Genomic DNA, 13,499 nt, shown 5'->3' with positions numbered 1-13,499 from the left:
TCCACATCACCTTTATTATTTAATAAAAAATAAAATGTAGTATTTAATGCTACAGAGCATTCCTCCAACCAACATTCAAAATAAACCAGAATTCTATAAATTACTTAAGATTAAGTAAATCTTGATAAAGGTATTACTGTTTATATCTTTATTACTCTCTCAAACATTACTACCGTCCTCTGATTCATCAAATAAACCTGATGTTCCTAAAAAATTTTTTTATATAAACATGCACATTTAGCTTTCTTAATTCCACATGGTGGTAAATCTAATCTGGAATGTTACTTTTCTGAAGACTACACTTCAGGCTTTTAAGAAAAATTTTAGTTTGGGAAAATAATTTAGAATTAAAAAATAGCCGATCAGCTATAGCCCCTCATCCCAAATACCTACACCACCTTCAACAACAACAACAAAAACTTTAAGTACTAAACAAGTCCATCTTCAAGAAAAATATTCAAGAAAGAAGAAATACTCAACTCTTCCATGGAATATAGAAGTTAAAAGACAGTGACCACTATGAAGCTAGAAGGAACATTTTTGCAAACCCAATCCTAAAGTGGCTATATTTAATATTTTATCATTTAATATATCATTATGTATATGAAAGAACTGTAACTTATAAACATCTACATGAGATCTCCTAAAATATCCACTATTACAGAAATTCCAGACAATTAAACTTTTGTATATAAACCATTCTGTAAATGATATTTAATGAAATATTTACTTAAATAAAAACTCCTAAGTACAGGTTCCTCTATCATGGAGTTAAGAGACTTTGTGTAGATAAAATATTTTCCTTACTTGGCTATCTCTACAGGAAATCTTCCAGAGGGGTAGCTCAGCCATTTTTGAATTAGAGTTTCATTCACAGTCCAGATCTGCTTCGAAGGATCAGGATATCTAAAGTCATCTGGTGGCCCACAGTTCTAAATTTTAAAATCAGCGGATGAGTCAGAGGGAAGAGATATTATATATAAACCAAGACACACCTCCACTATGTATTTGGAAGTTAATCTCTACCAAACACCTGGAACAAAAACTTATCAAATGGGGACTTCCCTGGTGGCGCAGGGGTTAGGAATCCGCCTGCCAATGCAGGGGACACAGTCTCGAGCCCTGGTCCGGGAAGATCCCACATGCTGCGGAGCAACTAAGCCCGTGTGCCACAACTACTGAGACTGCACTCTAGAGCCTGCGAGACACAACTATTGAAGCCCGCGCACCCAGAGCCCATGCTCTCCAACAAAGAGAAGCCACCGCAATGAGAAGCCTGTGCACCACAACGAAGAGTAGCCCCACTCGTTGGGACTAGAGAAAGCCCATGTGCAGCAACAAAGACCCAAAGCAGCCAAAAATAAATAAAGAAATAAATTTAAAAAAAAACTTATCAAATGGATCCGAAAAATTTTGTAGACTTGAGGGAAAAAAATTAAAGGCAATTACTTTGTAACATATAAAGAACATTAATATGGGTTTAAAAACAACTTCTAAATTATCTGAGCTTAGTAATTATTTATATGATTACTATTACCTGGGGATTAGAGTAATGTGAAAAGCTTTGATCTCCACCTGAGAAAATTCTTTTTACACAGAAATATTCTTCAGAATCTGTAATAAAAATAAAATATAAAACATTCAAGATTTATATGCATTTTTCAGAGCATCAAATATGCTACTGGATTTTCTCTTAATCATCTAACTTAATGAGACCTCTCAATCACGGGCTCAATGATACAAAATGACTGAGAATGTTCTGACTGCTATGGAGATGAGACTGACCAAGTGACAAATGTTAATGATCCCACAAGCACAACAAGCATTTGATAAGTTTTACAAGTCTTTCTTTTGACCTGCTCACCTAAAAATGGCATTTTCTAGTCTAGATCTTTATTATCTCAATATATTTTAAACTGAAGATGTTGTAACAATTGAATGAAAGGTATAGAAGATAGCTCAGAAGAAAATAAAAAATAAGAATATTCATTCTGGGGAACTCCCTGGTGGTCCAGTGGTTAGGACTTGGCATTTTCACTGCTTGTGGCCTGGGCTCAATCCCTGGTTGGGCAACTAAGATCCCATAAGCCTCGCAGGGTACAGCCCCCCCCCCCAAAAAAAAAAAAAAAGAAAAGGAATATTTACTTTTAAAAAGAATGACAACAAACAAGTATATGTTAAATCTTCCTGAGTAATGCAAAATTCATAATGTAAAATTATTTTCTCTTTCAATATAGCTGTACAAAAGTAAGATGACACACATAGCTCTCTGTTAACAACTATTTATCAATAACACCCAAATCAGGTCCAAAAACATAAAAGTTAATAGGCAAATTTAGTAGAAGTAAAGAAGGAACAATAAAGTGCCTTTTTTTTCAAGTTTTGTGTTTTATTGTGGTGTTTTTCTTTTAAGAGTTTGTTTCTTTTTTTTTAACATCTTTATTGCAGTATAATTGCTTTACAATGTTGTGTTAGTTTCTGCTGTGTAACAAAGTGAATCAGCTATATGTATACATAAATCCCCATATCCTCTCCCTCTTACGTCTCCCTCCCACCCTTCCCTATCCCAGCCCTCTAGGTGGTCACAAAGCATGGAGCTGATCTCCCCGTGAGATGCAGCTGCTTCCCACTAGGTATCTATTTTACATTTGGTAGTGTATATATGTCAATGCTACTCTCTCACTTCATCCCAGCTTACCCTTCCCCCTCCCTGTGTCCTCAAGTCCATTCTCTACGTCTGCGGCTTTATTCCTGTCCTGCCCCTAGGTTCATCAGAACCTTTTTTTTTTTTCGATTCCATATATATGTGTTAGCATACGGTATTTGTTTTTCTCTTTCTGACTTAACTTCACTGTATGACAGACTCTAGGTCCATCCACCTCACTACAAATAACTCAATTTCGTTTCAATAAAGTGCCTTTTAAAAAAGACATTCAAAGCCTCTTCCTTTTTCTCCTCTCCTGTACCTCAAAATGGAAAGAGTATCTATTATCAAAAATACTGCTAGCCTAGTATTTAGAAGTATCATATACCAAAACACCATAGCTCCACAATGTAACTTAAGGCTAGTTATTTCCAAATATAATCCACTTCTGTGTTCCTACTGCTGACTCCCCACTCTTTAGTTGACTAATTCTTTTTTTTAAATAAATTTATTTAATTAATTTAATTATTTTTGGCTGCGTTGGGTCTTCGTTGCTGTGCATGGGCTTTCTCTAGTTGCGGGGAGCAGGGGCTAATCTTCACTGCGGTGTGCGGGCTTCTCATTGCAGTGGCTTCCCTTGCTGTGGAGCACAGGCTTTAGGTGTGCAGGCTTCAGTAGTTGTGGCACACAGGCTCAGTAGTTGTGGCTTGCAGACTCTAGAGCGCGGGCTCAGCAGTTGTGGTGCGCAGGCTTAGTTGCTCCGCAGCATGTGGGATCTTCCCGGACCAGGGCTTGAACCCGTGTCCCCTGCATTGGTAGGTGGATTCTTAACCACTGCACCACTAGGGAAGCCCAGTTGACTAATCCTTCTTCACCTTGTATTATTTGTGACCACCACTGCTAAAGAATTATAAATTCTTAAGGAAGGAACCACATCTTAATTTTCTTCATCATTCCCTACTACCAAGCACAATGTTTTATTTGTAAAAGAACTCAGTAAATATTTAATATGAATATATAATATGAAAATTTATCTAGCTTAGAAAATACTAATAATAAGAGCTTCAGAGATCAGAACATTAATATCACCACATTTTCCACAACAAGACTGCTCTAATGCCAAAAATTTTTAAGAACAGATTAAAAGGGTAAATCTAAAACATTAAATAAACCAATCATTCAACTTAAAATCTTTTCTCTACACCATCCTCACAAGTCTACATGAAGTCATGCACTTCCTCAGAAGATTTAGCAGGATGTTATTCGTTTGTTCCTAAAAGGTGATTCTGTCTTCTTTAAATAATCATCAAGTACACGGACGCCTAATCTATAGTACATGAATGGGTTTCTGGGGGCTGTGAGTAGGGCACCAAAAATTATTCTCCTTAATTTCCTTTTAATTACTACTGTAAAAAAGTCTGTGAAACCTAGTCATTTGTCCTACACAGCTTCCTGCAGATTGGATTTTGCTGATTATCTCCTCAAGGATTCTCCTAACATTTCTGTCTTCTGTATTTCCTATAAATTGGTAGTTGGATCTAGAGAGGATTTAATTAGATTAATTAGTCAATTTTTTAAAAAGATGATGTTGGGGGTAGGAGTTTATTAATTAATTTATTTCTTTTTGCTCTGTTGGGTCTTCGTTTGTGCGAGGGCTTTTCTCTAGTTGTGGCAAGCAGGGGACACGCTTCATCGCGGCGCGCGGGCCTCTCACTGTCGCGGCCTCTCTTGTTGCGGAGCACAGGCTCCAGACGTGCAGGCTCAGTAGTTGTGGCTAATGGGACTAGTTGCTCTGCGGCATGTGGGATCCTCCCAGACCAGGGTTCAAACCCGTGTTCCCTGCACTAGCAGGCAGATTCTCAACCACTGTGCCACCAGGGAAGCCCCAATTAGCCAATTATTTTGACAAAACTATTACATGGTGGTGGAAGGGGCTTTTCTTCCATCAGTAAGCACATAATGTGTAGTTGGGTTCCTTTTTGTGATGTTAGTAACCATTGATGCCCAATGCTTAGACCATTAATTCACTGTGGGTTGAAAATGATACACTAATATTACTTTCTCATCTTGTGGTTGGATCATTAGCTTCCCCCTGTCTACCACATAGTTCATTAACCTGTAATAGGAAAGACTAATGCTGTTCTCTTCCATTTATTTACTATCATCTGGCTTTTTGAATTTGCATTTATTTGATTATAATTTTTACATGTTTCTTAGTAACGTGGATTTCCTCAATGGGAATTTCCATTAACTTCCTTTATCTATTACATGTCTAAATGTTTGTCTTATTCATTTATTGGGTGTCTTACTGTTTTTTACACCAATATGTATGAGCATTTTGGATATTCAGGCTACTAACCTCAGGTTATATTCGTTACAAATATTTTTTCTAAATAATTATTTAATTTTGACTCACAAGTTTCTTTTTCCATTAAATCAAATGTATTTATCTCATTCTTTTTTTTTTTAAAGAGGAAGTGGCTTTCTTTTTAAAAAATATTTATTTATTTATTTGGCTGCATTGGGTCTTAGTTGCGGCATGTAGGATCTTCACTGCAGCATGTGGGATCTAGTTCCCTGACCAGGGATCGAACCCGGGCCCCCTGTGTTGGGAGCGTGGAGTCTTAGCCACTGGACCACCAGGGAAGTTGCTCTCTTTCTTAATGGTGACTTTCACTGCCATAATGGTAAGAAAGGTTTTTCCCATCCTCAAATTACAGAATTATTTTCTTGTCTTAAGAACTCTTTTACATTTAACTTTAATCCATCTATAATTTATTTTAGTGTATACTGTTAGGTTAGGGTCTAAACTGACATTTTCCTCCCAATTTTCATGTGTTGAGTAATTCTTTCCCCTTCTCCACATATTAGTGATGCCCTGTTTTAAAGTTATGAAGAGACACTATACCTCTTCTACCTATATAACATGCTACAATAAACAACTTTGGCACTCTCCTCCAGCCCGAAAGTGTTCTCAAAGTCCTTCTCATAACTTCCACTTCGTATAGTCCTTCCTATAACTCCAAGAGCCACTGCCAATCAACTGGAGTTTGAACAAAACCTATATATTGGGTTGGCCAAAAAGTTCCTTCGGTTTCTAAGTAAAAATAAAAGACACATTTTTCATTTTCACCAAGAACTTTAACAACATATTCACCATTTTGTTCCACTACCATCTGCCATTTTTCAGGCAACTTCATAATTCCATCTTCCCAAAACCTTTTATCTTTTTGATCAAAGAACTGTTCCAGGTGCCATTTACAGTCTACCAGGGAATTGAAACATTTTCCATTAAAAGAATTTTGTAAAGACCGAAATAAATGGATATCCGAAGGTGCAATGTCTGTTGAATACAGCGGATGAATCAGAACTTCCCAGCCAAGCTGTAACAGTTTTTGCCTGGTCATCAAAGAAACATGTGCATTATCCTGTGTTATCCTGAAGGAAGATTATGCATTTTCTGTTGACTAATTCCGGATACTTTTTGTGAAGTGCTGCTTTCAGTTGGTCTAACTGGCAGCAGTACTTGCTGGAATTAATCGTTTGGTTTTCCAGAAGGAGCTCATAATAGAGGACTCCCTTCCAATCCCACCATATCCACAACATCCCTTCTTTGAAGACCGGCCTTTGGTGTGGTTGGTGGTGGTTCATTTCGTTTGCCCCATGATCTCTTCTGTTCCACATTATTGTACAGTGTCCATTTTTCATCACCCATCACAATTTGTTTTAAAAATGTAATGTTTTCATCACGCTTAAGGAGAGAACTGCATGCAGAAATAAGGTCAAGAAGGTTTTTTTTCACTTAACTTACGTGAAACCCAAACACCAAAGCAATTAACATAACCAAGCTGGTGCAAATGATTTTTGATGCTTGATTTGGATATTTTGAGTATGTTGGCTATCTCCTGAATGGTATAACGTTGACTGTTCTCAATTAATGTCTCAATTTTACCGCTATCAACTTCAACTGGTCTACCGGACCGTGAAGCATCGTCCAGCAAGAAATCTCCAGCATAAAACTTCACAAACCACTTCTGACATGTTCGATCAGTCCCAGCACCTTCTCCATATACTGCACAAATCTTTTCTTTGCGTTTCAGTTGCGTTTTTACCATTCTTGAAATAATAAAGCATAATATGCCAAAAAAAGTTACTTTTTTCTTCCATCTTCAATATTAAAATGGCTACACAAAAATTCAACAATTTTGATAAGTCTTTTTTTAATGCACACTGATATGACAGCTGTCATAATACAATCTAACAAAATTGTTTCAAATGAAGTAAAAGACAACTAAGTGTTACTAGAGCCAGCTTACGGGAAACCGAACGAACTTTCTGGCCAATCCAACAATAATGGCAATACATGGATTCCCCTCCCACCCTTGGATTTCCACTAAGCTATAATAATCTAAATGTCTAGGGACTTCCCTGGTGGTGCAGTGGTCAAGAATCCTCCTGCCAATGCAGGGGACACGGGTTCCTGGTCCGTGAAGATCCCACATGCCACAGAGCAACTAAGCCCGTGTGCCACAACTACTGAGCCTGTGCTCTACAGTCCGCGAGCCACAACTACTGAGCCCACATGCCACAACTACTGAAGCCCGTGCACCTAGAGCCCATGCTCCGCAACAAGAGAAGCCACCGCAACGAGAAGCCCGCGCACCACAACAAAGAGTAGCCCCCACTCACCGCAACTAGAGAAAGCCCACGGGCAGTAATGAAGACCCAGCGCAGCCAAATAATAAATTAAAAAACACAAAAAAAAGTCTATATTTACACCAATAATCTGATTTAACTGTTACAGTTTTATAGTATATGTTGTCATATCTAGGAGGGCTAGTTCACCTCCTTATTCTCTACAAAATACACTGTCAGGAAAACCAGAAAATTTTGAAATAGGCTCCCCTGCCCATGCACCCTCCCCCACCCCCACCCCCGCCATTTACTGAGTCTTGATTAGGGCACTCTTCAGAAACTTATCTACCTAAATGATGTGTTTGAGCTATTTACAATTCTGTAAAGTGTACTTCTATTTAGGAGCAATACTGACAGAGATACAACTATGTATGTGCCTTTGACTTACAAGGAAAAGAAGTCGTTTTTTGATGATCTCTGAATCCCTTTACACTCTTAGGACTTATTCAGGACCCCAAAGGGCTTAAAAGCACTAATACATACCACATCAGAATTGAAAATTAAGAAATTTTAAAAATACTCATAGACTTATCTGAAAATGAACGAGAACAAAGGCACTGCATGTTAACAGATAACAGTACTAACATGAAAGTCATTTTGACCTCATGAGCCCTATGAGACAATACCGCTGTCCCTGAGCAACTATCAGCTTGTTCCACAATACAGAAGAACATAACTGAAGACACAACATGGTAAGTGAATTTTATTTTCCTTGGTTTATACTTGATTCTGAAAGAAGTTATACAATATGTTAAAATCTTAGCAAAGTTCACTCAATTTTGAAGGGTGTGCTCCCATGCCTTCACCTATGTTATTTTTTACTTTTGTGTAATCTGCCAAAGAGCAAAAATTCTGTGTCTTACTAGAATAATTTTCTATACTTGATGTTGATTTTATTTGTTTTTCATTATTTAAGTGGAAAAAAAAGAACAAAGACTCCTCACTTATGAATAAGCTAAAGTTCTTTTCAATCACATTACCATTTACATTTATTTTGAAATGTTTTATTGTCACTTCAGTAAAATAGGTAACCAAGTATTATTTCTCAAGCATCAAAGGTTACATCTTTTAATAAAGTGTTCCAATCTCCTCTCACAACTTTTTTGATTTTTGTCTTCCTGTTATGGGCTGAACTGTGTCCACCCCCGCCCCCAAGTTCATATGTTGAAGCTGTAAAACTCAGTACCTCGGAATATGACTGTATTTGGAGATAGGACCTTTAGAGAGGTGATTAAGATAAAATGAGGCTGTTAGGGTGGGGCCCTAATCCAGTATGCCTGCTGTCCTTATAAGAACAGGAAGAGACACCAGCACACACACAGAGAAAAGGTCACATGAGGACACAGCAAGAAGGTAGCCATTTGCAAGCCAAGGCTTCAGAAGAAACCAAACCTGCTGACATAGAGTGATCTTAGACTTCTAGCTTCCGGAACTGTGAGAAAATAAACTTCTGCGGTTTAAGCCACCCAGTCTGAGGTGTTTTGTTATGGCAGCCCTAGCAAACTAACACACTTCGCCGAATCAGATCCTAAACTTAGGAAAATAAAACTTCCAAGATACCTTCTATGTGTTAGTGAAAATATCTTTGAGATTTCCCAGAGAGGCTATGGAGAATCACAATGATTTGTCCTTTCAATGTATAAGTAGAGATGCTAGAAATAATTAAGTTTATTTGATGTGTTACTATTATAAGAGTTGCATGGGAAGAGTCGTCAAATCAGAAGACACTTAACCTTCCCTAGGTTAAATTTATGTGGTAAAAGTAATTAATATAAATATTTCACCTCTAAATTAATAAAGATATTTCAAAAACGTAATTACTATAAAATTTTATAATTTATATGGTAAATATAATATAAAAATTTCAAAAATTAATATATTTCAAAAAGTGTTTTATGAGAAGTCCATGGAGGTTCATCAATGTCCTTGTTTTCCATATGTTTAAATATGAAGGGAAACATTATTCAAAACTCTTATGAAGGGGCTTCCCTGGTGGCACAGTGGTTGAGAGTCTGCCTGCCGATGCAGGGGACACCGGATCATGTCCCGGTCCGGGAAGATCCCACATGCCGTGGAGTGGCTGGGCCCGTGAGCCATGGCTGCTGAGCCTGCGCGTCCGGAGCCTGTGCTCGGCAACGGGAGAGGCCACAACGGTGAGAGGCCCGCGTACCGCAAAAAAAAAAAAAAAAAAAAAAAAACTCTTATGAAATAGTTCTGTCAAGTTTTCCTGTATTTATAAGAGTTCTGGCAGTACAGTGCTGTCTGTCCTAATTTCAGGTTTTTTCCCCCCAGTTTCAGTTATTATTGAACCTTTATTTTATTCACATCTATCATCTTCTAGGCCAGTGATTTTCAAATGGCGTTTTATAAAAATATAGATGTCTAAACTTGATCCCTGACTTACTGAATCTCTTTACTTGATATTCCTGGTGTTATTCCTGGTACACTAGGTCTCAGGATTATCATATTATATCTCAAGATTTTTTTCAACTGTAAAAAGTTATACTCATTCATATTCATAAATCAGATATAAGGAATCACTGACTTCTTTGAGAATAGGCTTAATCATCATCTTTATAAACATTCTTGTTTAAAAACCTTTTTGGAATACAGGCATAACTCACTTTATTGTGCTTCACAGATATTGTGGTTTTTACAAATTGCTGATTTGTGGCAATTGATGATTTGTGTTGTCAGATGATTGTTAGCATTTTTTAGTAATAAAGTATTTTTAATTAAGATATAATATGTATATTTTTTAAAGAAATAATGCTACTGCACACTTAATACACCACAGAATAGTGTAAACATGACTTTTACATGTACCAAGAAACCAAAAATTTTATCTGACTCACTTTATTGTGGTATTCTGGAACCAAATCACAGTATCTCCAAAACATGCCTCTAATGTGTTCTCCATGTCACAGAAACAACCAAATTTCCTTGTCAACTGTATTTATACTTATTATAAACCCTCGTCATATCTTTCCACTTGACAATTATCAATAATAAATAAGCCATAGTCATTTTAAGCCTCTGTCATCTATTGACTAGTTTTTGTTTTATTCTGATGCTTGTGTGAGGCCTTCCTATAAGCTACAGGCCAGAGTTTGTACCTTCAACAAAGAAGGATACTCTCAGAGCCCTGTGAAAAGGACTGTACCTGGTATTTGAAACCACTTATACGTCAAAGAATAGACACTTGGGTACAGGCTTCTGAGGAGACATGGCTTAGAGAACTTTCAAAAGACACCAGTGGACTAAATTAGGATTTCTCATATATTTTTTTAAGCTGATAAGCAGTTTTATGAAACTGACAATCCAAGATCCATAATGTTTAACTTTGCTTTAATTTTCTGTTTTCTGGATCTCCCTTATAGGGAGCCATTTCTCCTTCTTCTAAAGTAATCTAATTCACATCAATTTTGTAAACTCTGCTTTGGTACGCTGAAATGAAATGTTAAAAAAACATTTCTCTTCTCCCTTCAGCTTGCCAGTATCTCCCGGAAAGGAGCTTATATCCTCTTCTGAGGCCCTGATTTTTGCAGCTGTCATTCAGGGCACACCTCTAGATCACCTGACTCTGGGGGCCAGCGGGGGATTATGCTCAAGGGTCCCACAGGACTAAAACCAATGGACAAAGAGTTCTTAACTGACTATCACCCCAGGGCACAGCAAGAGGCAACAGACTGAGGTGCCCAATCTTTCTGTAGAAGAGGATTATTAGTTTATCTAATACAGCTTTGGCCTAAGAGGCAGGCTTCTAATTAAACCCACATCAAAGGGCCTGTTGTAGGGGGCTTCCCTGGTGGCGCAGTGGTTGACAGTCCGCCTGCCGATGCAGGGGACACGGGTTCGTGCCCCGGTCTGGGAAGAGCCCACATGCCGCGGAGCGGCTGGGCCCGTGAGCCATGGCCGCTGAGCCTGCGCGTCCGGAGCCTGTGCTCCGCAACGGGAGAGGCCACAACAGGGAGAGGCCCTCGTACTGCAAAAAAAAAAAAAAAAAAAGGGCCTGTTGTAATCCTCTCAGAGATCTCAGAAGGAGGGTCTTATCTTTGCACCATCCCTCTGCTGCACTCCAGAACATCCATTTCTTCCACAGGGGACCTCGTATTCCCATCTGGTGTCCCCATTTTTGTGGCTGCCACCTAACTGATGCCCCTTGATTGCCTGGTTCTGGTGGACAGCTGGGCTTGTATCCTGGGTCTCATGGGACTGTAACAACTGGAGAGACAGTTTTTGGTTGGCTACCACCCCCAGTGCACAGCACAAACAACAAACAGAAACATACCCCAGTTTTCTGTGAAAAAGGCCTATCTGCTTGTCCTGGAGCTTTGACCTAAGGTTTCTACACCTCTAGCAACCTACTGAGGTGATCTTTGGGGACGAAAGCTGGTGGATGCCATCTTTGCGCTCTCCCCTACCTTGCTTTAACTTGCCAATATCTCCTGGAAAGGAGTTTGTACCCTTAGCTGGTGCCCTGATTTTCACAGCTGCCACCCAAGGGACACCTCTAGGTTGCCTAGTTCTGGCAGCAGTGTGACTTTCCCTTGCAGTCCCACAGGATGATATACATTTGCATACTTAAAAGCCACTGCCTGAGGGTCTGGCCTCAATCAGCCTGAATCTAGGTATTGCTGAAATTCTCCCCTTTGGGACACTGACAGGTTTTGGCACATTCTCAACTAACTGAGAGCCGCTAAAAATAATATAGACTGTTTGGACATTAACAAAGATTTGAGAGACAACCAAGAGTGAGGGCAGGGTTGAACTATATTACAACACTACAGTAATCCAAACAGTATGGTATTAGCATTAAAAACAGACATAGATCAATAGAACAGAATACAGAGCCCAGAAATAAACCAATGCATATATGATCAATTTAGTTAAGACAAAGAAGCTAAGAATACACAGTGGGAAAAGGACAGTCTTTTCAATGAATAGTGCTGGGAAAATTGGACAGCCACATGCCAAAGAATTAAACTGGACCATTATCTTACACCATACACAAAAACTAACTCAAGGACTTCCCTGGTAGCACAGCAGTTAAGAATACACCTGCCAGGGCCTCCCTGGTGGTGCAGTGGTTGAGAGTCCGCCTGCCGATGCAGAGGACACGGGTTCGTGCCCCAGTCTGGGAGGATCCCACATGCTGCGGAGTGGTTGGGCCTGTGAGCCATGGCCGCTGAGCCTGCACGTCTGGAGCCTGTGCTCCGCAATGGGAGAGGCCACGACAGTGAGAGGCCCGCGTACCGCAAAAAAAAAAAAAAAAAAAAAAAAAAAGAATACGCCTGCCAATGCAGGGGACATGGATTCAAGCCCTGGTCCAGGAAGATCCCACATGCTGCGGAGCAACTAAGCCCGTGCGCCACAACTACTGAGCCTGCAAGCCACAACTACTGAAGCCCACGCACCTAGAGCCCGTGCTCCGCAACAAAAGAAGCCACTGCAACGAGAAGCCCGCGCACCACAACGAAGAGTAGCCCCGCTTGCCACAACTAGAGAAAGCCTGCACACAGCATTCGAAGACCTGACACAGCCAAAAATGATAATAAAAATAAATTTATTAAAAAAGGAACTAACTCAAAATGGACTAAAGACTTGAATATATGACCTAAATCATAAAACTCCTAGAAGAAAACATAGGCAGTAAGCTCCCTGACATCAGTCTTGAGGATGATTTTTTGGATTTAGCACCAAAAGTAAAAGTATCAAAAGCAAAAATAAACAAGTAGGACTACATCACACTAAAAAGCTTCTGCACAGCAAAGGAAACCATCAACATGGATTAAAGACCAAAATGTAAGACCAGAAACCATAAAACTCCTAGAAGAAAACAGGCAGATCACTCTTTGACATAAATCGTAGCAATAGTTTTTTGGATCTGTCTCCTAAGGCAAAGGAAACAAAAGCAAAAATAAACAAATGGGACCTAATTAGACTTAAAAGCTTTTGCACAGCTAAGGAAATCAGTGACAAAACAAAAAGACAACCTACTGATTGGCAGGAAATATTTGCAAATGATACGACCGATAAGGGGTTAATATCCAAAATATATAAACAGCTCATGTAACTCAACATCAAAAAACAAACAGCCTGGTTTAAAAAAATAGGCAGAAGAGCTGAATAGACATTTTTCCAAAGAAGACATACAGAT

The 13,499-nt window shown here is 39.0% G+C and overlaps 1 protein-coding gene across 5 annotated transcripts in view; it reads right to left on the bottom strand.

The window, feature by feature from the left end:
• HERC4 (HECT and RLD domain containing E3 ubiquitin protein ligase 4) overlaps positions 1-13,499 on the bottom strand; it is a 136,239-nt gene that overhangs the window by 53,815 nt on the left and 68,925 nt on the right. For all 5 annotated transcript variants that reach the window (XM_060113139.1, XM_060113117.1, XM_060113109.1 and 2 more), the window contains 2 exons: positions 1,538-1,614; positions 808-932 (listed from right to left, as the gene is read on the bottom strand). In XM_060113139.1, coding sequence (XP_059969122.1) covers positions 808-932; positions 1,538-1,614 — 202 coding nt within the window. The remainder of the gene's footprint in view (positions 1-807; positions 933-1,537; positions 1,615-13,499) is intronic.

Source organism: Mesoplodon densirostris, chromosome 1, assembly GCF_025265405.1.
Source record: "Mesoplodon densirostris isolate mMesDen1 chromosome 1, mMesDen1 primary haplotype, whole genome shotgun sequence".
Classification (NCBI taxonomy): Eukaryota; Metazoa; Chordata; class Mammalia; order Artiodactyla; family Ziphiidae; genus Mesoplodon; species Mesoplodon densirostris.
This window is presented reverse-complemented; position numbering and strand designations above follow the sequence as displayed.